The sequence below is a fragment of the Pseudomyrmex gracilis genome, unplaced genomic scaffold (assembly GCF_002006095.1).
Source record: "Pseudomyrmex gracilis isolate BER0280 unplaced genomic scaffold, ASM200609v1 scaffold_71, whole genome shotgun sequence".
Lineage (NCBI taxonomy): Eukaryota > Metazoa > Arthropoda > Insecta > Hymenoptera > Formicidae > Pseudomyrmex > Pseudomyrmex gracilis.
The window spans coordinates 646,998-670,116 of NW_018020655.1; the positions used below are offsets into that span (position 1 = coordinate 646,998).

Genomic DNA, 23,119 nt, shown 5'->3' on the forward strand with positions numbered 1-23,119 from the left:
TTTTTTTTTTTTTTTAATCTTTATCTTTGCATCTATGTAACTTACGTGTGTGTGTATACAATGTGTAATAATATATTAAAACATAATTCTCCTGCGTTTTCCTTAATTTTTTTTTTTTTTTTTTTTTCTCGTCTTTATTCTCTTTCCTCCCTATCTCGTGCTATCATCATTCTCTCTTTTTTTCCCTTTTCTTTTAATTATTATTATTATAATTATACACAGTTCTTCATTTCGTGTTTCTTTTTTTGCACAGAGAAAAAAACAATGTTTTTCTTCATTTTCTTTTTTTAAACTGGAATATTATCATGTGTCACAAAAACCCACTCAATTATGATTAGCAATATATCATTCTTATCGTATTGTTAATATTAATAGTATATCCTTGATATTATGCTTTTATAAATAGGATGTGTAGGTAAATAGAGTAGGTATATATAAGTAGATATAAAATATGGTAAAGCGAATAATCGGTTAAAGAGGTCGAAAGGAGGGAATGAGAGAAACGAAAAGCAGATTGTGGACGAGCGCGATGGGAGATTGATTTTGCGCGACAAATTTTTTTTACACGCGCAATTTTCGTCTCACACATCTGATCTCTCCTTTCCTCTCTCCTTCCTTTCATCATCGTTTTTCTTTTCTTTCCGAAACAATGATCGCAATTACTTCTGGGAACAGACTGTATACATAATATAACAGAAGATTTTTCTCTCGTCCAATCGTTACTATACTAGATGCAGTTATAAATTTAATATCGCTACTAGTAAAAACAGTATTGATGACGAAGAAGAATTAGACTTAAGTAAAACATGAATAAAAATTAACAAAATGCTCATAAATATACGAAGTTGGTCAAACAATCGATCGTCATCCAGACACTTTGTCTGTGCTGCGTATCTATCGTATTTCGTATTTCTTGTTTCCTTTTTTTTGTTTTTCTCATCGTGACGTTTTGTTGTGTGCGCGTTGTGTACGTGCGTGTGTGAGTGTAAGTGTGTGTGTATTCATGTTTTGTATTGTGTTTTAGTGTGGTTTTGAATGTACTTCGAGAGAGAGTCTGTAAAATCATACATCATAGTTCCACATTACAATGCGATTGTATATATATGCAATCTTCTTTTTTTTTTTTTTTTATACTTCCGGTTTGCCGGCCTATGGTAATAATAAATCGTTTTTCGGCGTGGAGAACCACGCTCGATAATCGTCACATATACAATATTATCCGTCAATCGATCCTACTATTGTATCAAATCCGATTCAGGGCTACAATTGTTATTACAATGTGGTGTGTCGTCTCGTTTGGTATATGTTACAATAAACAGGAGTCTGATATGTAACTATTCCGTTATTATTACAATATCCTTTTTTACGTTTTTTTTCCTTTTTTGTTTTTTTATATCTTTATGTTGTATTTGTCTTCATATTTCGGGGGGTGCGTGTAAAATACAAATAATTTGTGTATTATGTTTTCTTATTTTTTTTTTTTCTTCCCTTTTTCAAATAATCATCCAGAACAGGGGGTGTCTGGGCTCCAGGGACAGGGACCAACTACAGCCCGCACTTACAACTCTTACTAATTAACTAACAGGCTAACAATAACAACAAGTCAACACTCAAAATGTGTGCTGTATGTGTTCATGCATTTGTAAACATTACATTTTACATCCTACTTCAATCCGTGACTATCATTATCAAATTCATAGTCAGTCATTTTTAAAAACCTCTCTCTTTTCTTATTAATTTTTTTTTTTTTTTTTTTAAAGAGAAACAAATTTCATTTTTACATAAAATTTAGAAAAAACAATACAATTACTTTTTTTAATCCTTTACTCCCTTTTCAAAAAGGAATAGATTCGTTTTTCTCTCTTTTGATATTTAGCTTTCAACGATCAATCTTTTTAATTCTTAATTATATAAAAAAATAGAAACACAACAAATAAATATATTACGATTTGAATCTGAGTTTGTTTTGCGCTACTTAGATTATATACTGTCATTGAAAAATTTACTGTACAAGTGGGTTTTTTTTTCCTCGATCGTGAGCAATACTCTCTTTTTCCCTTATTTTTTTTTTTTTTAAATCTTTTTTTTCATTTTCTTATTCAATAAGAACCCTTGCGTGACCGTAATCAAAAACCTAATCTGGGTGATGTACCCGCAGAGCCGTTGGCTTGCAACGTTTTACACTTGCTACTTTCGCAAAACTTTGTCTGACTCTTAATAATAATAGTTTCACTGACTGTACACGTTTATAGACCAACAATAGAAGGTCTTGCGGCGCGCTTGGCGCGCTCTACGCACACATACACACACAGACACATTCCTCTTAAAGCAACCTCTTTCTCGTTTTTTTTTCTTCCGCCTCTTACAAACACGTGTCTCGTCTCAGACGTTCATCCCTCACACATGCTCTCGCTAAATATCGCATTCTCGCCCCGCGCCGTCTGCTTGTCTAACGCACCTGGTACATTTCTCGCTCTCTTCCCTACTAAGTTTTTAAACCTCGTTTTCGTCTCTTCTCCTCGTCTCCACACACAGATTATATCGTTCTTAAAAACTCTCTTCGGTTCTTTTTCTCTTTTCTGCCACGCTACTTATTTACTTCACCCCACAGCCTACCTTCTGACACACACGCTTCGTTTTCACATAGATTTAAAAAATCTAGTTAATCGCGTAATAAACCGCAAGCTTCCATGAGTTTTCTTAACTAATACAAGCCATCACAATCCCTATGTCAACATCGCTGATCTTCATCACTTGGCAGTAAACAATGTGACAATGCAGTAGTGGTACTTAGATTAATATTATATCTTAATAATAATAGTAATAATAATATAGTACGGGGTGGGTGGGTGGTCACACTCCAATATAATAATTAGTCTCAGTGGCACATCACTGTACATAATCACAACAACAGCGAGCGATGGTGGTGACGCAGAGCACAGTTGTTGCATATTATATATTAATATGAAAGAACATTTACAATTACGTCGGATAGAATAAAAGCGATAATAATACAAATTGGTGTGATCTTTCTTTCATCCTTCGTTCTAGCTATTCCCTTTTCTCTGTGTGTTTTCCTCTCTCCTTCTCCCCATTCTCCTCTCTTTCCTTTTTCCCCCTTCAGATTTTTTCCTTCCCTTTTATTATAATTTTACGATGTTGTTGTTGTTGTTGTTGTTGTTTTTTTTTGTTTTTATTTTTTTTTTACCTTTTCTCTCGCTTTATCTATCAATCATGCATTTTGTTCGTGCGTGCGTATTTGTTTTTCGTCACTCACAGGCTTGCAGAAGTTAGCTCCACGACTGGTAGGAGTCTTGATACCATTCGTGATCATCGCCAGAAACACCAAGCGCGCCGGCTCTGCCTCCGAAACCTATGTCACCGCCACCACCACCACTGCCACCATTCACACTCGCCAATCCGTATGCGTTGCCCAGTGGTTGTTGGGCGAGGGGCTGGTTTCCCCAATTGCTCTGGAAGCGACGTTTAGATTCCCCCTGGTTCTGGTGACCCCCGTCAAATTTTCGTTTACCTGCTGTAAAATACATCACACGGTGAGATAATAACCGACTGGCGCGCACAAATCGGGCTAAACAAACTAAAAACAAAGAAAAAAAAAAAAAATTCAAACGGCTCTCTTACACCATTGTGCGTCAAGTTCATTCGCGAAGGTAATTGAGCGACTAAGTAATCTCGAGGATTTTTTTTTTTTTGTCAGTATTATATACACATGAATGTGTTCAAAGAGAAGGTATGTGTGTGTGAATTTGATATGCGCGTGAACTTTTTTTTCAGTGAAATGCGCGGTGAAGAGAAACAAGCTCAAAACGTGCGAGAGAGATCGCGACGGGAAAAATTAATCGGGAAAACGTACAGTCCGGTCTCTCGACCGACTGTACATAAAAAAAGGAATTCGAACGAAATTGTTATTGTGACGCGATAAAAGTACAAGAAAAAAAAAAATGAGACTAACCTACTGCTCTGTTACAATCAGGTGGATGGGATTCGGGTGTCTTGGTAGGGAGGTGAGTCGGATTGTTTACTGCAAGGTGAAAAGAGGTGCGTGAAAATTTAGAAACAGAGAAACGTGCGCAATCATTTGGCAAAAAAAAATAACTAGTTTTAAATAATAGAAACAGTTTTCGAAACCTCTGGGCGGATTGAAAAATCTGTCATTAGCAGATCTGTAAAAAAAGAGAACGAGAATGTAATTAAATGTTTCGTTAACATGTGTCGCGAAATAACGACTCTGTAAAGAAAATACACATGTGTGCATATAAATATTTTTTTTTTTTTACAGAGCGATATTTTTTAGCCGAGTGTTATCGTTTTTTACTTGTGCGCTACAACAAATTTGTGTGTCCTCAGAGTGGATATACATTTGTATAAATGTGTTTCTCTCAACAATGCAGTTTCTTGACGGTATGTATAAAATGCGATTCTCCATTTAGCGGAGAAACATCGGAGGGCGGAAAAGGGAAAGAGGCTCATTTGGGAAATAAATGAATTTCGGCGCTTATATATTAGCGCTTGTTCGTTGGACGTGTCGTTGTTGCGTTTTACTGAATGTGTGTGTGAGACAGAGCCAGAGCAGTTTACTAGAAAATGAAAGCCAATATCAGACTATAAGAGCTTTCTAGCGAAGAGAGCTGCTGTATCTAGAGTACAGACGAGAGAACGCGAATGGAGCACTAAACGCGATACGTGACACCTCGTGTAAAACTGCAACAGCTAGCGCCGCACAGAGATACACCTATGGGTCGCTATGAACTCTACGCTCGCCGGAAAATAGAAGGCAGTTTTGAAAAGGATCTTGCATTAGTTTTGAAATAATTAAAGTTACCAATTCTTTTCTTTTCTTTTCCAAGGAACGTGCCTCGCCTACGTGGACATTTCTTTTGACAATATTTTGCAGTAGATTTTGTTTATCCACTTGTTTTTCTTTTTTTACTCTGGATTTGTGTATTTAAAAGCAACTTGATAAATAAATTCATTCCAGTTTTTTTTCTTACAAAAAACATTGACAGTTACAATTCTTTGCGTCCGAGATAATAAGAAGAAAACAATAAATACAAAATAAAGTTAATATAGAAAGTAGTTGAACTTTTGGTTGGCGCGACAATGGTTGGAAATACATGATGCCGACGCGACGTTTTTTTTTTTTTTTTCGATACAACAAAGTGTGTCACGTAATGGAAATGTGATGAGAATGTTGTACGAGGAGATATTGTGTGTGCCGTGCGATTACGTATTTTTGTAAGAGTTTGGATGTGTAGAAGTGTAAAAGATGATTCATTGTGGAGATACAGACCATCCTCACCTGGTAAACTTCCCTTGGCGCGGACCCCCCCACGAGCGGCCAGTCGCTGGACCCCACGGGCCCCTGAAGCTGCGGGGTTGCGTCCCCCCCTGACTGGCCCACGGGCTTGCGGGCCACCGATTCGGCCACGTGGCACTACTCCACGGCCACGACCAGCCTGACCAAATAACACACACCCAAGTTGTTACCCCTTCTGATTATAAATATTATTTGCACATATATCTGCGCAACATGTCTAACTTTCTCTTAATATAAATCTTTACATCTTCCGTCCTAAATACAATTTAATTATATATGCACAGTATATATAAACATATCTTATAGTCGTGACCCTTAGATGTAGTAGTAGTAGTAGTAGTAGTAGTGGTAGTAATAGCAGTAGCAGTAACAGTGGTAGTGGTGACAATAGCAGTAACAATAAAAGTAGTAATGGCAGTAATGAGATAAGGCACAGTGGACATTAAAGAAAACATGTAGCTGTGTGTAATCAGCTTGTTTTCTGTATGTATATGTGTGTAATACACGTATTTGTGGGACGTACAGTTACGTACATGAGACTCTGGTACGCACACATACGTCACGGATACGGTGCAGGAAGAGAGAGAGACACAGGATAAAACGAGATAACAGGATAAGAAAGGGAGGGAGAAAGAGAGCAAGATAGAGAAAAAAGGGAAAGACAGAAGAACAAAGAAATGGAAGTGCGGCAGAAGAGAGGTAGATCACTTTTCTTTACTAACCACGTTTTTTTACATACAGCAGTAGGAGTTAGCAGAGTTATCCAATGTAGTAAAGCGAAAAGCGAACTGATACTTGGTTGGCGGAACTTTTAAGCGACACAAGCTATTGCACTGGCAGCTAAAACAAAATTTAACCAAAAGGCATATTATATAAATAAGCGGCGCAGCATTGGTTAAGCGGTGGTTAAAAGTGTTGCTGTAGGCTTGCTAAGCGGCGGTTTGTTTTTTTTCTTTATGTACATATGTATAGGGTGTGAAGAAGGTTCAGCGGCCAGGATCAAAAAAGCGAGATTTGTGAGGCGTGCGTAGTGATTACTATTTTAAAAATAGGGAACACAATCCTCTATTATGTCATCTACCTCCGTGTGTGCTCTCTTATACCTACGCACACAACTCTGCATAAAAAATAAAAATGTTACAAATATGTAATTAATCAACACATGTATGTACATGACGAGAATAATATTTGCGAATGTACAGATGTGATCTTTGTTGCTTAGTTCCAACATTGCTGTCTTATAACTTGCGACAAACTTTTCCTCCTATTTAGTAAAAAAAATCGGCGCATTTGAATTAAGTGTCATTTTCTCATCGTGGAGTTGTTTGATAGTGCAAACCGTAACACACACACGTGTGAAACGGTTGTCTATCCACGAACGAGATATAACGGGCGCGCATAAAGGTGTATTCTTTTTCCTGTAAGAAACTGTATTAAAACATATAATTGTTGCACGATGAGACTGTTGTTGTTCAAACGTAGCTCTAGCGTTTAGTAAAAAAAATAAAAAAGTGGTAATGTGTATATGTGGTAAAATGTTTTGAGAACTGAAAAATATATTCAAATCATTGATTGCTAACATTTTCTCGACTCAAATCTGATCTCGTCTGATTTAAAACGAAAGTGTCTGTGTGATCAAAAACTTTGACAATGCAACGCTGTATTATTGTATGCTGATTTTACTTTAACGAAAAATATTCAAATAAAATATTGGCGCATGTAAAATGCGAGATTGTCAACTATCTAATTAAATCGTATGTGACTGCAACGAAAATAAAACTAGAAAAGATTAAACTATTCGCCAAGACTGCCATTTAGAAGAAACTTCTTTGATAAATTGAACATGGCATCGTGAAGTTGAACAAGATCGAACAATGTCTCTCGAGAATAAATAATAATAAAAAAGCAAAATAAAATGTTAGAATGAGACACACGACAATTGGGAAGGCATTTCGCACAGAAGACGTGTCTTCATCTTCGTTTCTTCTCTAAGACAACAAACAACACCACGGCGTGTCATACATATTGTATCACGAACACACAGCACCCAGAGTTAAAAAAAATAACATGAAAAAAGAAACAAAAAATCAAAACAAAAATGTGTACACATTGTTTCTGTTGTAAATAATCGGACACTGCCAAGAGAAAAAGTTGATCGCAATGTCAAAAATTTTCATAAAAATTACAGAGACGTTAAGAAATTTTCGCGCAGGGTGCCTATACGCTCCCTTGTGACATATTTTGGATAACCCTGCAACTTGATATTGAATAAAAAAAAAAAAGATACGGTATCATATCCGAGCCACGAGACGCAACGTCGCTCTATAGAGAAAAAAGGGTAAATTACTTGTATATATATATACATATTATATGTGTGTGTGTGTGTTTGTGTGAAGATGGAGTAACACATTAAATAAATATGATGACCACCATGTGTATAAATCCTGCACACTGCTCTTCGGCATATGTCCGGAAATCTCCTGAAGCTGCGCTAGAGTGGTGTATAATAGTGTTGTGTGGTATAAAGTGGTAGCGGTAGTAGTAGCGGTAGTAGTAGTAGTAGTAGTAGTAGTGGTAGTAATAGTAGTGGTGGTAATAATAGTAGTAGAGTGGTAGTAATAGCATGGAGTATACAGTGTTAGGGGATCTCCTGCAACACTATAAGAATGTGCGATCTTCTTTCTTGAAGGGAATCTCTCTTTTTTTGTTCGGAGACGTAATTATCCCTACGGCTTCCGGTTTGTTTTTTTTTTCTTTCTATACACCGCATGTCTTTCCTGTCTCTTTGATTCTTTTTGTTTCTTTTTGATTCTGTCACTTTTCCTTCTTTCTGTTTCTTTTTGGTTTACGTTGCTTTTCCCGGCTATCTTTAGGTTCATAAAATTTAGAATGGGTCTACTATGGCTCAGATATGATTTTGCAAGCAATTTGAAAGTGGCAATGTGTTCGGATTAGAAGGTCTAAATTTTTTTTTTAGTATCAAAGCATTTGTGGTGTTAGTACATAATATAATATGTATTAGGGTTCTAAAAAAGGGATCTATGTATATGTATATAAATTATAAATAAATATAAAATGCATTCACAGTATGCTCTTAACAGCATTCTCCCTTCCCCCGCGCCTCCACTCACTCACTCTCCCTCTCTCTCACTCACTCTCAATCACTCGCTTTCGCACGTTTTTTTTTTCTTTAATGATTAATTTAACAGAAAAAAACGTTGCGCAATACTTTTTGTACATCTAGTTTTCTTTCTCTCTTCCTTTCTTGCTCTAACTTTGTTATGAGAATCTACAAATAGCTCAGTTAAAAAGTGCCATTACTCGTATACTGTGGATGCGGTGCAGTAAAAACAGTATTATGAAGTCGGGACTGTATATATATATATATATATATACATATATGATATAAGAGAAGTGCATCCTCCTGCGAGTTAATATAGTGAGTATGTATATATATATATATACATATATAATGAAGGTAACGCATATCCAATTAGTCGGCGTTAATTTACACGCTCAGACAGAGAGAATAAAATAATAAATGTGGGCGGAAGGATAATTTTGGATCATATATATAAAAAGTAATAGAGATGGATAGATGTATAAAAATGTATTAAGGAAAAATTCGCGAACACTGTGCCACAGTCAAACTACCGCTGATATAATAACAAAATAAAGAGATAACAAATGATTTCAGGAATAAAAAACGACTTTTTTTGTTTAGAACCATTAAAAAAGGCGACCCACCGGTTGCGGCTGCCTGCCTCTCCCTCTGGCAGGCGGCGGAGGCGGCGCATAATCGAAATAGTAATCTTCGTATCGATAATAGTCATCGTAATAGGGATCACTGTAGCCACCTCGATAATCCCCATAACCGTAATAGTCGTAATCATAATCTATAAAAACACACATTACAAATAGACCCAAGTTTAGACCACGATAATATCCAATTGACATCTTACACTGAGAGGTAATAATACTGTTTTAACATATTTTCTAAAGAAAAGCATGCCGGGAAAAGATAATTTTGAAAATACCAATAACAATAGAAATGAAAGAGAAAGAAAAACAAAAATAAATCTCAGTCGTATATATAAATTTCAAGAGATATTATTTTATAGAAATAACTTTCACGAAGAAAATTATGGTTTCAACAACAAAAGAAATTTATATATATATATGTATATATATAAAAAAAAAAAAAAAGAAAAACACACAGTTGCAATATTGCACGGATAAAACTGCGTGTTAATTACCCTACCACCATCACATTTCCTAAAAACTGCAAGGCCTTTCAAAAATTTTACACCCACCTCCAACAAGAATTTTAATAAAAACAAGTCGACACTTGGAAAATTGATTTAATTAAATATGAAAAATTAATCTCTGGCTTATAATGTACTTTAAACTTACTTCATAAAATTTATTGCACGCGTTCTCTTTACTTAACTTGTTAATCTCGTTACACATTTATTAAAACAAAATTACGTATATTATGCGTAATGCAATTTTGAAAGTACGTAGCACATCTAAAAACAAAATCGTGAGGAAATATTTGCAGTCTGTGTGAATTTTTGTTGGAGAAAGTCAAATTTTCGATTACCTCGCACCACAATTGCGTAATTAAACTCAAAAAAAAAAAAAAAAAGTAAGTGTAGAAGAGGAAGAATATATATATATACACAACACAGTAATTTTCTACCAGCTATCGCATTCATCATTCATCATCGTGGCTTACCTCTTTCCTTGAGAGCTGTAAACAGACTTTTGAATCGATGACGCGTCACACATAAATTACACACACACACACGCTCATGTGAACAATACAAAACAGAACGAAAAGAAACTTGTAAAACTGGCAATGCGTTTTTAATGTGCACTCCCACGAAAAAAAAAATAATAATTTTCACTAGAGCACCAAACACATAGGTAACGAAACAACGCATGCAATTGCCGGGTAAAAAAAAAAAAAAAAACAAAAAAAAACAAACAAAAACAAAAACAAAAAGAAACAGATGTCACACAGGAAATGGTAGTGGTAAGGCAATAAGTTCCATATATTGTAAGCACCTATTTAACATATACGTCTCACGTAAATAAATTATATACTCTCTTTTATATATGTGTGAAATAACTGAATCAAAACCACAAATAGAAACTAAAGAAATCAATTTGTCTCAAAAACTGAACGCAATTTTTTATGTACACAAATTTACAGAAATAATACGTTGCAAAACTTTTATTACATGAAGTTCATTTTGCGTCGATTTGCGTGATATATGTTATGGTTTTTCTTCGTGAACACTTCTCACTACAACCTTACGAAACGATTCCGTACGTAAAATATATCGAGTAATAAAAATTATTGATGTAATTTTGCTACTATCCAAACTACGATCTTTGTGTAATTTTGTCGAGGCAATTATTGTTCTGTGTTTACACATGTGTCACGTATTTTAGAAAATTCTACCGTTAGAAAAAAAATTTACACGCACATACACGCGATGTAATTAAAAGATTAAATTTGACAATTTAACTAGAAACCACTTTTAAATCAAATGAACTATCATGTAATGGTATACCCTCTGTATTTCTCTCGTTCACATATTTAAAACTAGCCTATCATGCGCAAAGCCAAGGTATGTAGTGAGATAGTGAAAAATTCCAAAAGCATGCAAGATGTATATAATATTCGTATATTGTAACTCTTTATCAAAAAAACTGTTACATATTATTAATTTATGTTATAAGGTAACGTGTATTTAAAAATATTTGTCCTTAAACTTAACTGAAATAAAAAAAAAACAAAAAACAAAATTAGAATCGAATTTAATATGAGAAATGAGATTTGTTTTACTTCGCAAATTAAACCGTGTTAAGGACATTTAGTACACAACAATGATTCAAGCTTGAAAATTATGCCTGAGTAATATTCTCGGCAGTTACGTGAAAAAAGTTATCGGTTAAAAACACTGCACTATTTGCCATTTGAGTGGAAACTGTTACTCTCCGGTGGAACATGAACGTGTTTTACCAATAACACGTACGTGGTGATGTATAAACGATTTCTTAATCCTTTCGATGCGACGACGAGCATTTTCATCTCAAATTTCGAGAAGAAATTTGACCCCGTTTTTAATATCAATCGCGTTCTCACTGTGCGTATGTTACAAAAATGTTAAATAAAAGAGAAGCGGTTCTCTTAACGCCGTGTACGCAGCAAAAGAATTAAAAGTCGTATTGTCACGAAAGTTAAAATTGCTGTTCTAGAACAAACAACGTTTTCGGCAAATGTGCGGAATAATTGTTTGCGGCGTTAAATAAAAGAGAGAAAGGATTAAACACTAACCGTAATCGCCTCGTCCCATCTGTCCACGCATACCTGCGCCTGTGCCACGAGGTCCTTGCGCGGGTCCACGAACCGGCATTGGTCCTCCCATCATGCTCGGGTGAGAAGGAGATCCACTGTAATAAGGAAAACTAAATAACGCCTTTAACTTCAATTCCCGTCAAATAAAAGCGACAAAAAATGCAAATGTAACAAAGAATAATAAAAAGGAAGGACGCAGAGAGAAGGAAAGAATAAATTAGAAAATAAAAAAAAACCGACAACATACCCGCCCCTGCCCTGTAACGTCTGCATCATTCTTCTTTCCCTAGCGCGCAGCATTTCTTCTTTCTTCTTTTTATCCGATGGTGGTTTTGCCAATGAAACTTCTATGTGGGATCCACCCATTTCTTTACCGTTTAATTCATTCATTGCCTTGAAAATCAAATCACATAATTTAATTGAGTCAAACACACTCAAAAAAAATTGATCGCAAATCGAACTAAGTGATTAAAGAAAAAAAAACAACTTATTTGTTTACCTTAACAGCATTGTCTCGGTCCTCGAAGTGTATAAAAGCGTAATCCTTGATCTTTTTCACTCGTTCAATTTTGCCATATTGTTCGAAGCTTTCCTTTAACTTCTCCTCGGAACAATCTTGCGTTAAATTTCGCACGTAAAGAACACGTACCTGAGAAAAAAAAAAAACAAATACAGAGATATTTGTTCTAAATGCATATTGTCCCGTTATTTTATCAATCAAGTGCAATAATATTAAGAAATAAAATTATTTTCAATAATATTGTCAATTTACTTTGGACATGGTTTGTTCGTCTGGTTCTTCTTGAGGATCGGCCCAATCGACAATAATATCACATCCCCAAACTTTGATACGTCCCGTGCTCAATCTTCGCTTGGCTAAAGAAGCTGCTTTGTGAGATTCATACTCCAAAAAGCAAAAACCTCTGTTCTTCTTTTTATCATCCGGTGAGCTGTAGATAATCACCTCTGTCAGGCCAGCTATATGTTCGAGAGAGAAAGAAAATCATACACAAGGTGAGAAGAGACCTCGTTCGACTTACTCGAGATAATATATGTAATATATAAAATTTTGAGGATTTTGCTACTGTATAAAAAAGAATGGAAACTGTGCCAAAAAAACACAAAATATATAGATCCAAGCAAGTTAGAACGTTTTTTTGTATACAATAAATATTTGCCATGAGAGATTTTGTTCTCACGTAAAAAATTATACTAATCGCAATCGTCTGATTAAAAAACTTAATCCCGAGATTAACTCAACACAACGCGCATATATGTTCAAATTATTACACACATCCCTTACGATCATCTAACGATAACAAAAAAAAATTATTATTATTAATTATTACGTCGGTATTGCAATCGACATGACTGCTATGTAAGTTTTTAATCGAAAAAACGTATACGGTGTGTCGTTGTGATCACGTTTTGTGGCTTCAACAATTGTTTTTTTTTTCTTTTTTTTATATAAATATGTAAATTTTTTTTTGAAATCATATACAAAAATACTTCTTGACAACGAAAACAAAAGGCTAGAAAATAAAGCGAGATAAAAAGTTTTTGCATTTGAATCTAAATTTACTGCATGACTCGTTTTTTTCAACTTTTGCATTACATTTGACAACATTTTCACACAAATTACTCAGAAGAGATTTGTCAGATAAAATATTTATCCTATTTTCGTAAACAGCAAATATTTTTCAATTTCTTCAAAAAACTCGAAAAAACTAACACACAACCCCAACACAGGAAATGAAAGAAATGTTGCAACACCAAATGCTCACAATCTCTGTCATGATAAAAATTTCAAATAAGAAAACAAAAAAAAAGCTACGAAAAGAAATCCAAAAAAAAAAAAAAAAAAAAAAAAAAAAAAAAAAAAAAAAAAAAAAAAAAAAAAAAATAGTCTCAATCACCTACAAGGAGAAAGATTATAAAGCTGTAAATATATTCGTACACTATCTATACAGACGTATGTTCGAAATTATTATTCTTTGTTGTTGTTGTTGTTTTTTTTTCTCTCTTCTTCTCTTTTATACCGCGCGCACGAAAGTATACGGAGAAAAACTCTGAGAGGATTATTCAAATGATTAAGGCACATAAAATACTATTATGAAGTAGAATAATTCTCATGCTATTAGAAATCTCATGCATTGTGACTCACTATGTGTACGAAAAAGATCGACACACTTATAATAAATATATATATACTGTTCCCCAAAATTCTCTCTCTCTCTCCCTCTCTCTCTCTCTTTCTCTCTCTCTCTCTCTCTTTCTCTCTCTCTGTTTCAGTTATCATAAGGTATGGGGCCAGTGTGTTCGTATTTATTTCTCGATCTGAACTCATCTATTGTGAAAAGAAAAAACTCTCGGAAAGTTACAAAAACACTTGTCAAACGACGAAACAATTTGACAATTTTCTAGACTTAATTTCTATTATCTAATGTAACCCCTCCCCTCCTTACTCTCGTCTCTTCTCTCTCTCTCCTTCCTCTCAGTTTAAAAGCTACGCTAGTTTGGGTAACAAGGCATCTCGTATGTACGTGTAATAGATTTGAAATAAGCAATTAGTTACGTAACAAAGTACACGCACCCACACGTATACATGTATACGCATGTAAACTGATGAAGTCTTTAACCTTACGTAAGGATTATTCGCAATTATTTAATTAACAAATGAACTTACTTCGCAAAACTTAAAAGTATACAAGAAAGCAATTTTCTTAGAATTAAATTTCACTTACTGGAACTAAGTTTTGTCTTAATTCGATGCTTTTTTTTAATCGGTTTGTCACATGTAATTAACTACAAATTGAGACGGACGGACGAGTAAAATATAAATGCTTTAGATGCCTTGTACCGATTCTATATTCGATCATTCTCTTAAAATTCTAGATCATCCCTATGCCTCATCAATTCAACAACATTTCTTATCGTCTTTTTTTCTTTCTTTATCTCCTCTCTGTGTCCATATGTTAATGTTATTTGCAAGAGTCTTACGCACACACATACAAACTATAGTGATGATCTGACACATTCCTACAGTCTCACTCTATCTATCTTCTTCTTCTTTTTTGTTTTTTTTTTTTTAACAGATTTTACATTTACACATACGTCGTACATACGCGTGTCTTGTAAATGTAAATTCTCGCTATCTGTGAAAAACAAAGACGTATACACAATAAAAAAAAAAAAAAAAAAAACGCATTTATTCATGAAATGTGATTGTTTCTCCATCGCAATGTTTTTTTTTTATATACACATGATTTCTCTACGATACAATAAAATATTACAAAATATTTTCGAAAATCAAGAGATGAAAAGTAGGAAAAAAAAAAAAAAAAAAAAACTAAAGTAATTTAACAATCACAAATAAAGAAAAAAACATTATCACGAAATAAAATACTGCAAATAAAACTCATATATTTGCGCTTTCCATCTCTTTGAATTTTGTATCCCAAAACCGTGTATTTAAAGAATTTCCCAGAGAAATGCATAAATAAAACGCTTTGTTTGTGTGTGTGTGAGTGAGTGAGTGAGTGAGTGAGTGTGTGTGTGTGTGTATGTGCGTTAGCAAGAGAAAATATATGGGATAAATGGATTGAAATTACAGCTCAATTGGTTGTAAGACACAATTACGCAGTTATGATTGTCTACTTATCGCAAGAGTGCAGATCTTGCAAACGAAAAGTTATTAGAAACAAAAACAAAAAAAATGAAGGAATCACACACATGATGAAGAGTTCACATTTGGCTTGTGTAATTAAAAAATTTCTTCAATATTGCACGAAAAAAAAAAAAGACATTGATAATCGTGTAAGAAAAAAAAACAATAATAAAATTTCGTTGCTCTGCGAAATACCAATTCGTGAAAAAAAAAAAAAAGAGAGTTTTGTTTCACCTTTAAATGCAAGAGGGCTGAACCCACCTGGCACCTCTGCTATATATCGACTAGACAAAAAAACACCTGATTCATAATAAGACAAATTTTTTTGTCCCATCATTTTTCTCTCATCGAACTTCCATCGGTTACTGCTCGCTGATTTAAGGACAATTGTCAACTTACGTGCGTGCTTTGTAAACTCTTCGAACAAGTCATCTCGGTCTCGATTCTTTGGAATATTTCCCACAAACAAGCGGTGATTGTTATAAGATACGGTAACACCAATCTTTTTCCCTTTCCGAATCTCATAATCATTCAGCTGTAAGAATAATGTGGAAGGAAAGTGCCAATTAAGCTTGCCATTTATAATTTCACCTGCTAATTGGCTGTCTGAACGTGGGATTTCATGAAGCGTCCTTCGGGGGGAAGGGGGTAGGGTAGAGAGATAGGTAGGGTAGGTAGGAAAGAGAGAAGGGTGAGGGAAATGTGGGAACTTTTTTTTTACACAAGAGGACTCGAAAAGCATGAACTCGAAGGATTGGTTGTGGGATCGTGTGGTGAAGTTTTGGAAGTTTGATATCATACAGGGTAGGTGGGAGTGCCTGTCCGTTTGTTAGCGAGCCAAACGCCCCAGCGGTCCACGCAGATCCCCCATACCCCCAAGCTTGAGACTTAGTCATGAATCACATTTGCATATTGCAAAATTGCAACGGTGCAAGAGACAGCATGTATATATATATATATATATATTTTTTTTTTTTTTTTTTTCAACAGTACACATAAAATAATTCTTAATCTAAAAGGTATAAGACTTCCACATTTTCTCTTTCCATTTCCTCGCCTCTTTTTCACCTTTCCAAAAAAAGATGACGAAGAAGTTATATCAGTAGTAAAGATTGATGAATTGATCAGTTGCGCAAAATCAAGGAACGAGAAGGCAAGGGATAACAAGGTAAACGCGCGCATGTATAGAGTAGGAAGCAGATAAACTCATAACTCAACCTATATATATATGCGAGGAAAAAAAAGATTTTGGACCAGAGAGGTGTTACTGTTCACTAATAAACCGAGAGGCAAGGAGACTGACTAGAACTGAAGGTGCCATAAGGTAAATTCGCAAGATCACACAAGTTTTTAATGTGATCTTTGGATGCTCCATTTAGTTCCATACCATCTACAACCACTACTTAAAAGCTACCACTCTTTAAGTTATACAATACAGGTAGACAGGTAGGTAATAGGTAGGTAGGTAGGTACACACGCCTCGAATTCACTTTACCTGTTAATTTACCAAATTCCTCCAAGATCTCCTCTTTGCCTTTTGACTTTGGTATGTTCCCCACGAAAAGACGTAGATTAGGAACGCTAATGTTTACTTTCAGACTCTTGCCGGGTTTTATTTCGTGATTATCGAGCTGTGGGATGAAGAAAACAGACACATGCCTAATTTTGTTCTCCAATGAAGTAGAATTTCGTGGTTTTGTTTTGTTTTGTTTTTCTGGTTTTTCTGTTTCTTTTAAGATAATCACAACAGCACATAATGGCGAAATTTGTGAAAAAAGTTTTTAAATATATACGTATATAAATTGCAATTTAATATATTAATTATTAAATATATGGCGTGAGTTCACGAAAGCGAGAAAGTGGCATGCGCTTTGTTGCTCGAGTCTTCACAATATAGGAAACCGGCCTTGTTTCACGTCTATCAAGTACTCCTGTAAAACAAATTTTAAGCCTACCAATTTTCAGAAGAATTTTGTTACAAAAATTGTCACTGTCCAATGAGAGCCAACCAATTAAGTAAAATATACCCCTAACCAATTAAAGACCACACAATCATTTGTAAATTTTATATCGGAAAGGTTCTCCACTCCCAATTTTGCCCACTGAGCAAAGAGGAGAGCTGGAAAAAGAAACTCATCCATAGGACGTCATTAATATGTATATATATATATATATAAATGTATATATATATGTGTTATTAAATAATTGGGATCAGTTGGAAGTAACTGCGTACTTAAACACGAGTAAATGGTCAGGGACATATACATGTAAAAACACATACATTATGTGGATTGTTCCTAGCTATATATGTATACATAAATACATATATACGAACATACATACATACATACGTACGTAAGTACGTACGTACGCACGCACGCACGCACGCACGCATATATACGTACACACATACGTTACAGTCGCGCGTTCACACACACATACGTACATACATACATATATATGTACATTCCAAAGGACAAAAATTAAAAAAACAAATTAAAATGACAGATGTCACGTAAACTTTTGACAATATAACAGAACGTATCTGCTTTAAATCTACTGGGAGAAAAAAAGAAATTGTAATAATAATATAATGTGATGCAGAACAAGCCACATAGGAATACGGTAACAGTCATTCGAAATGTTCAGCATAGAAAAACTAAACTTTTATATATTATGAGAGGATACACTCAACTTGGATGGATATACATATATGTATATGTATACACATCCATCTGTGTGTGTGTGTATATACGTATATATACGGATATACACACACAATGTTATTTTCACTACGTTCTCTTAATTATCAGAGATATTACAGCTCAGCTAAAAAAATAGTAATTATTAAGCCAAAAAAGCTATGTAAACATGTCATAAAATATGAAAGTTGAGACTTGTTTTTTTTTTTTTTAATATCATAAACATTTCGAAGGAGCGCTATTTTTGGTAGCAATAACAATTTTGTAACATTCCTAACAATTTAAAAAAATAAAAAAAAGGTTTAGATTATCCATGGCAGCATGTTAACAACTAGGGCAAAAAGAAAATAAGATTATATATCATGTACGAATGTACCTACACAATAGGAAAATAAAAATATAATAAAATGATAATGATAATAACTATCTAATTAAGGAAAAATATTAACATACCTCTCGGACAGCTTGCTGTGCAGCTTCCCTGTTTGTAAATGTGATAAATGCGTATCCTCTGTTGGAACCTGACATGGGATCCATCATCAGTCTTAAGTCCCAAATTTTTCCGCATTTTTCAAACAACGGGATTAACTCGTCTTCATACATGTCTTTTGGGATTTTGCCACAAAATACCTTTGAAAAAAAAAAAAAAAAACACTTTACTATAACACAAAGTAATAAGTTTTTAAGAAAATAATCAATTGTAAATTGTAGTGTAATAAATATCGCGTAAATTTATTACGCGATATTTAAATCTCGACTTATAGTTTTAAATTATAAAACTATATAATTATTTTTATGTTTCTTAAATTCTTTTGTTTAACATTCATATTTTTACGGTTACTTATGCTATAATTTGTAAATTTGCGCAAATTTACCTCACAACCAGTGCCAGGAGTTGGACCCTCCCAATTCGGTGGGGGACCACCATATTTTCTTTGTCCAGTAGTTACATCCAAAGGATATCCTGTTCTTTCCAGAATCATCTAAAACCAATGATGTGTTTTACCGATTAGAACATATCATGTATAAAACCCTAAATCAGTAAACAGATAAAAAGATTGAATGTGATGTTCACACAAGTAGAAAATACAACTTGAAATTACCTTAATTTTGTCCTCATCTGGGGCCTTGGGAGTCGTGCTAGTGCCTGTACCTTGACCAGCACGACTTTTTTGTCTATATGTCTTCATTACACCACAAAGATATGCAGATTTATTAGATACATGTTCTAGATTGGACTCTAGAAATTGAGTTAGCACATTTAGCGCACCGTCAACTGGAAATTCCTTTAAAGCATCAAGAGCTCTTTCATCCAGATCAACATGAGCTAATTTCCCCGTTTTATAAATGTCATCTAGTTTGGCAGCCACTTTCTCATCCAGTCCATATTGCATAAGTTTGTTAAAATCTTCTGTCCGTTCCACATTTTCTATTTCCTGCTTTTCTTCCATTTTTATTTCCCCATTCCCTTCTGCCATAGCTGAAAAAATAACACTTGTTAATAAAAATCGTTTATTTTGTTGTGTACTAAGTTAATTACTATTATCTCACACACACATACACACTGAAAATATTGTGTTTCTCAACCTTTCTTTTTCTGTAAACTATTAAATATAAAAACTCCTATATAGTTATTAAAAAATCAGTTATATTGTTTAACACACTTTATGCCATATGCATTATTTGATCAGAGCAGATTGTTCTTCTCAAAAATAAATTTATAGTTTTTATATAAACAGAAAAACCTTTACAAAGTAATATAATAAGTATTCTATTAAATTTTGCAAATAAACTATATGTGATATAAGTGGTAAATCATATGAAAACATTTTGTATGAGATAAAGTACAAGTTTACATATGTAACAAATATATTAATAACTTATTAATGTTTTAGATGTTTTTATAAATAAAATGTTTCAAAGAAATTTGAGAAAAATTTTGACTCACAGAAATTCAAATAAAATATTATGACAATAATGGAGACAGTCAAATATCTTTGTCTCAAATGTCAAAGAAAAGAATATAAAATATTTTAAACAATATAACCAAAATTTTATTTCTCAAATTCGAATGTTTCTTAATACTTTTTTGAATTATAAAGATTTATTATGACATAATCTGAGTTGCAGAAGAAGAAAATAGATAACTGGCTCTCTTTCTCGCACTTATATTCATTCATATATATAAACATTTCCAATTAATCATTCAATTACGTTACTTTTATTTATTATTTTTATAAAGATCAAATAAATATTCTTGTATCCTGGTGAAGTGTAGATTCATCAGGATACAAGATTCAATTGTGTACGCACAAAAAAAAATGAATAAAATGTTTATTAACCAGATGCAAGCAGAATAACAATTACGAGAATTAAAAAAAAAAAAAAAAAATTACCACTAAAAAATATTAACAGCACACAGAGACATTTGAACATATTTATCTAAGTATTCGTTTTATATTTCACTAATTTACACTCACTAGTTTAACTTTGAATTGTACGTTAACAAACGATTTGAATAAAAAAAAACTACACAACTAGCATATGCCAGAAATTATAAAACTTGTTTGCTCGCACGTACTTAACAATGTAACACACACGTATGAATAGGAAAGAGCACTTATCACACACACACACACACACACACGTAGGAGTGGAGCAAATGCAACGTCTTGCGCTCGCAGAAACCGGAGCAAAAAAAAAAAAAAAAAAAGAAAAAACAGACTCTAAGAACGGTTGCAAATTTTGCAGAAAAACGGAGAACGAATAATTAAACACGCGTGAGCGCGGGAAACGGTTCGTTCGGGAAGAGAAGAATATGAGAAATGGACAATGAACGGCATGTTGTACGTTGATCGATGTGTGACACTGGGCGCGCACACAAGGCGCGTGTTGAATCGGTCGTACGAAACGGCGGGTCGGTCGCGGTATGGCGCAATCGCCGCCGTGCCGAGAGCGACGGAATGTGGCGCGCGGCAAAAAACCGATCCGAAAAATCCGGATTTTTTTCCCCTCACTGCGTGCGGGATGCGTGCGCGTCTCTCGCGAGGCGTTCGTTCCCCGCGCGCGGAGAAATTCGCGCTTTCTTCGAACGCGCGGCTTACGCCGGCCGGCGAAATTGCGTGCGTCGGGACACGACGACGACGACGACGACGACGACGGCGGCGGCACAAGACACACAATGCACCTCTATATGCACTCGGAGCATATGCACTTGGTGACGTGTTTAACCTGACTTAAATTTTCCCACTTGGCGTGCGGCAAAAACGGTCGCGCGGGCAAAGCGTTTTCGCGAGCCGCGCGATTTTTATCTCGCGTCTCCCGAGCGAACGCGCAACGAGAACAACAACGTGTGCGTGTTTTTTTTACCTTGCGAAAATTAAAACGGACAGGGGCTCTCCTCCGTGGGCGAGGGAAATGGCGACAGACGTCAACGTGATCGCGGAGACTACGGGGTTCACAAAACGACGCGCAAAGATACGCTCGAACCCAGCGACACGGCCATCTTCCCCGTGTGTGAGAGCGGCGGGCCCGCGCGCGAATTCTGATTGGCGCGCGCGAAATAGCGCGACGAGGACGAGGAGGAAGAAAGTCGCGCCGCCGCGAGGAACGAAACGCAATTTGTTCCTCGCGTCGAATCGGCGGAAATTCGCGGGAGACCGATTGGATATCTTGTTCGTTCGTTCGCGCGCGCGCGCGCGCGAGAGGAAATTCGAGAACGGAAATATATATATCGGAAGACGGAAAATGTATCTTCTTCTTCTTCTTCTCTTCGCGCGTTCTTCCAACAATTTCGCGATCGCCGATAAAAAAACTTTTTATCTGCGGAGCGAACAACAACGTCACACACGACGATAAACTCGTCGAGGAGGTTAGTCTCGCGAAATCCGGAGAACCAAGCGCGTACATATACTATATATATATATATATAATTCGTCGACGTAAACTCTCCGCCATGCACATCTCCTCCGCGTTGCATCTCCCGCGCGCGCGTCCGCTCCGTTTTCACGCCATTTGTGAAAATGCGAAAATATTTCGAGCGCGCGCGCGCGCGCGTGTTTCCACACATATTCTCGGAAAGCGGAGGAGGTGGTGAGAGGTGAGGCTCCTCTTCATTCCGCGCGATTAACGCCGAGCTATTTCGCCGGCCTGTTACCGGCCGGCGAGAGAGCGCGCCAAAGCGCGGAGCCATGACGGAGAAAGAGAGAGAGAGAGAGAGAGTGTCCTTCGATGCACCCGGTCTCTATCTCCGAGAGAGAGAGAGAGAGAGAGCGCGTGTAATCATTCAAATCATCTCGAACCCGATCTCGTCACTCTCGACAACGATTCGATTTTGCTCACCGATTTTGCTCCTCTTTGTCTCGCGTCGTCAAACTCTCACGCGCGAATTGCCGTCTAAGAAGAAGAACGATTGCAACTTTTTTTCTTTTTTTTTCGCATAACCTCCACAATGCACGTGAGACGAAAAAAAAAAAAGGGAGGAACACGGACGGCGGGACTGACGGACACACTCACACACACGCACACGAACAAGCACGTCTCTCGCGCGAGCAAGAGAGATGATAGCGGCGTGGTCCTCCCATAAGTCATGGAAGGGCCAGGAGGACAAAGGCCGGAATTAAACGGAGAAGCGGACCGAAAAAAAAAAAGAAAAAAAAAAGGGGGAAAAAAAAAAGAACAGGAGCGCGAGAAGGTATTATTTAGTAATTAATGTAATGGATATAAAGAAAAAAAATTGTGTACCTGTACCGAATTTTTACTCCTCACAGGTATCTCAATTTAGCAGGTTTCGTCGCGATGACAAAGAAACACTAGTTCAAATCGACGACGGCACCACCAAAGAAACCAGTCAGGATGATCTCTCGCCGGGTGTCATAAAACTCATAATTAATCGACACGTCACAGTTTTTTTTTTTTTTTTTCTTTTTTCCTTTTTTTTTTCTCGCAAAAAGCGCGTTCCTCCGTGCTTCACAGGTTGACGACGACGGCAGCGGCTGCGGCGGCGGCCGCACTCGCGGTTACGTTCACGCCGTTGCGCGTAA

General features: G+C 35.7%; 1 protein-coding gene across 13 annotated transcripts; it reads right to left on the minus strand.

Annotated features, from left to right (window-relative positions):
• Window positions 1–1,106: 1,106 nt before the first annotated feature.
• LOC109854652 (heterogeneous nuclear ribonucleoprotein R) lies at window positions 1,107–23,055 on the minus strand. 13 transcript variants are annotated; one of them, XM_020427978.1, is made up of 12 exons: window positions 22,821–23,055; window positions 19,181–19,557; window positions 18,953–19,060; window positions 18,531–18,707; window positions 16,871–17,006; window positions 12,481–12,686; window positions 12,208–12,357; window positions 11,956–12,101; window positions 11,688–11,803; window positions 9,086–9,234; window positions 5,321–5,477; window positions 1,107–3,535 (listed from the first exon to the last, which is right to left on the minus strand). In XM_020427978.1, exons 2-12 carry the CDS (start codon window positions 19,553–19,555, stop codon window positions 3,291–3,293), a joined length of 1,965 nt encoding a protein of 654 aa, XP_020283567.1. In that variant the 5' UTR covers window positions 19,556–19,557; window positions 22,821–23,055; the 3' UTR covers window positions 1,107–3,290. The 13 variants fall into 13 exon arrangements, with proteins under 13 accessions (XP_020283567.1, XP_020283558.1, XP_020283555.1 ...); XM_020427973.1 differs by lacking the exons at window positions 9,086–9,234; window positions 16,871–17,006 and adding an exon at window positions 15,775–15,910 and having other exon boundaries at window positions 3,442–3,535; window positions 22,821–23,051; XM_020427976.1 differs by lacking the exons at window positions 9,086–9,234; window positions 16,871–17,006 and adding an exon at window positions 15,775–15,910 and having other exon boundaries at window positions 3,447–3,535; window positions 5,312–5,477; window positions 22,821–23,051.
• Window positions 23,056–23,119: the final 64 nt, after the last annotated feature.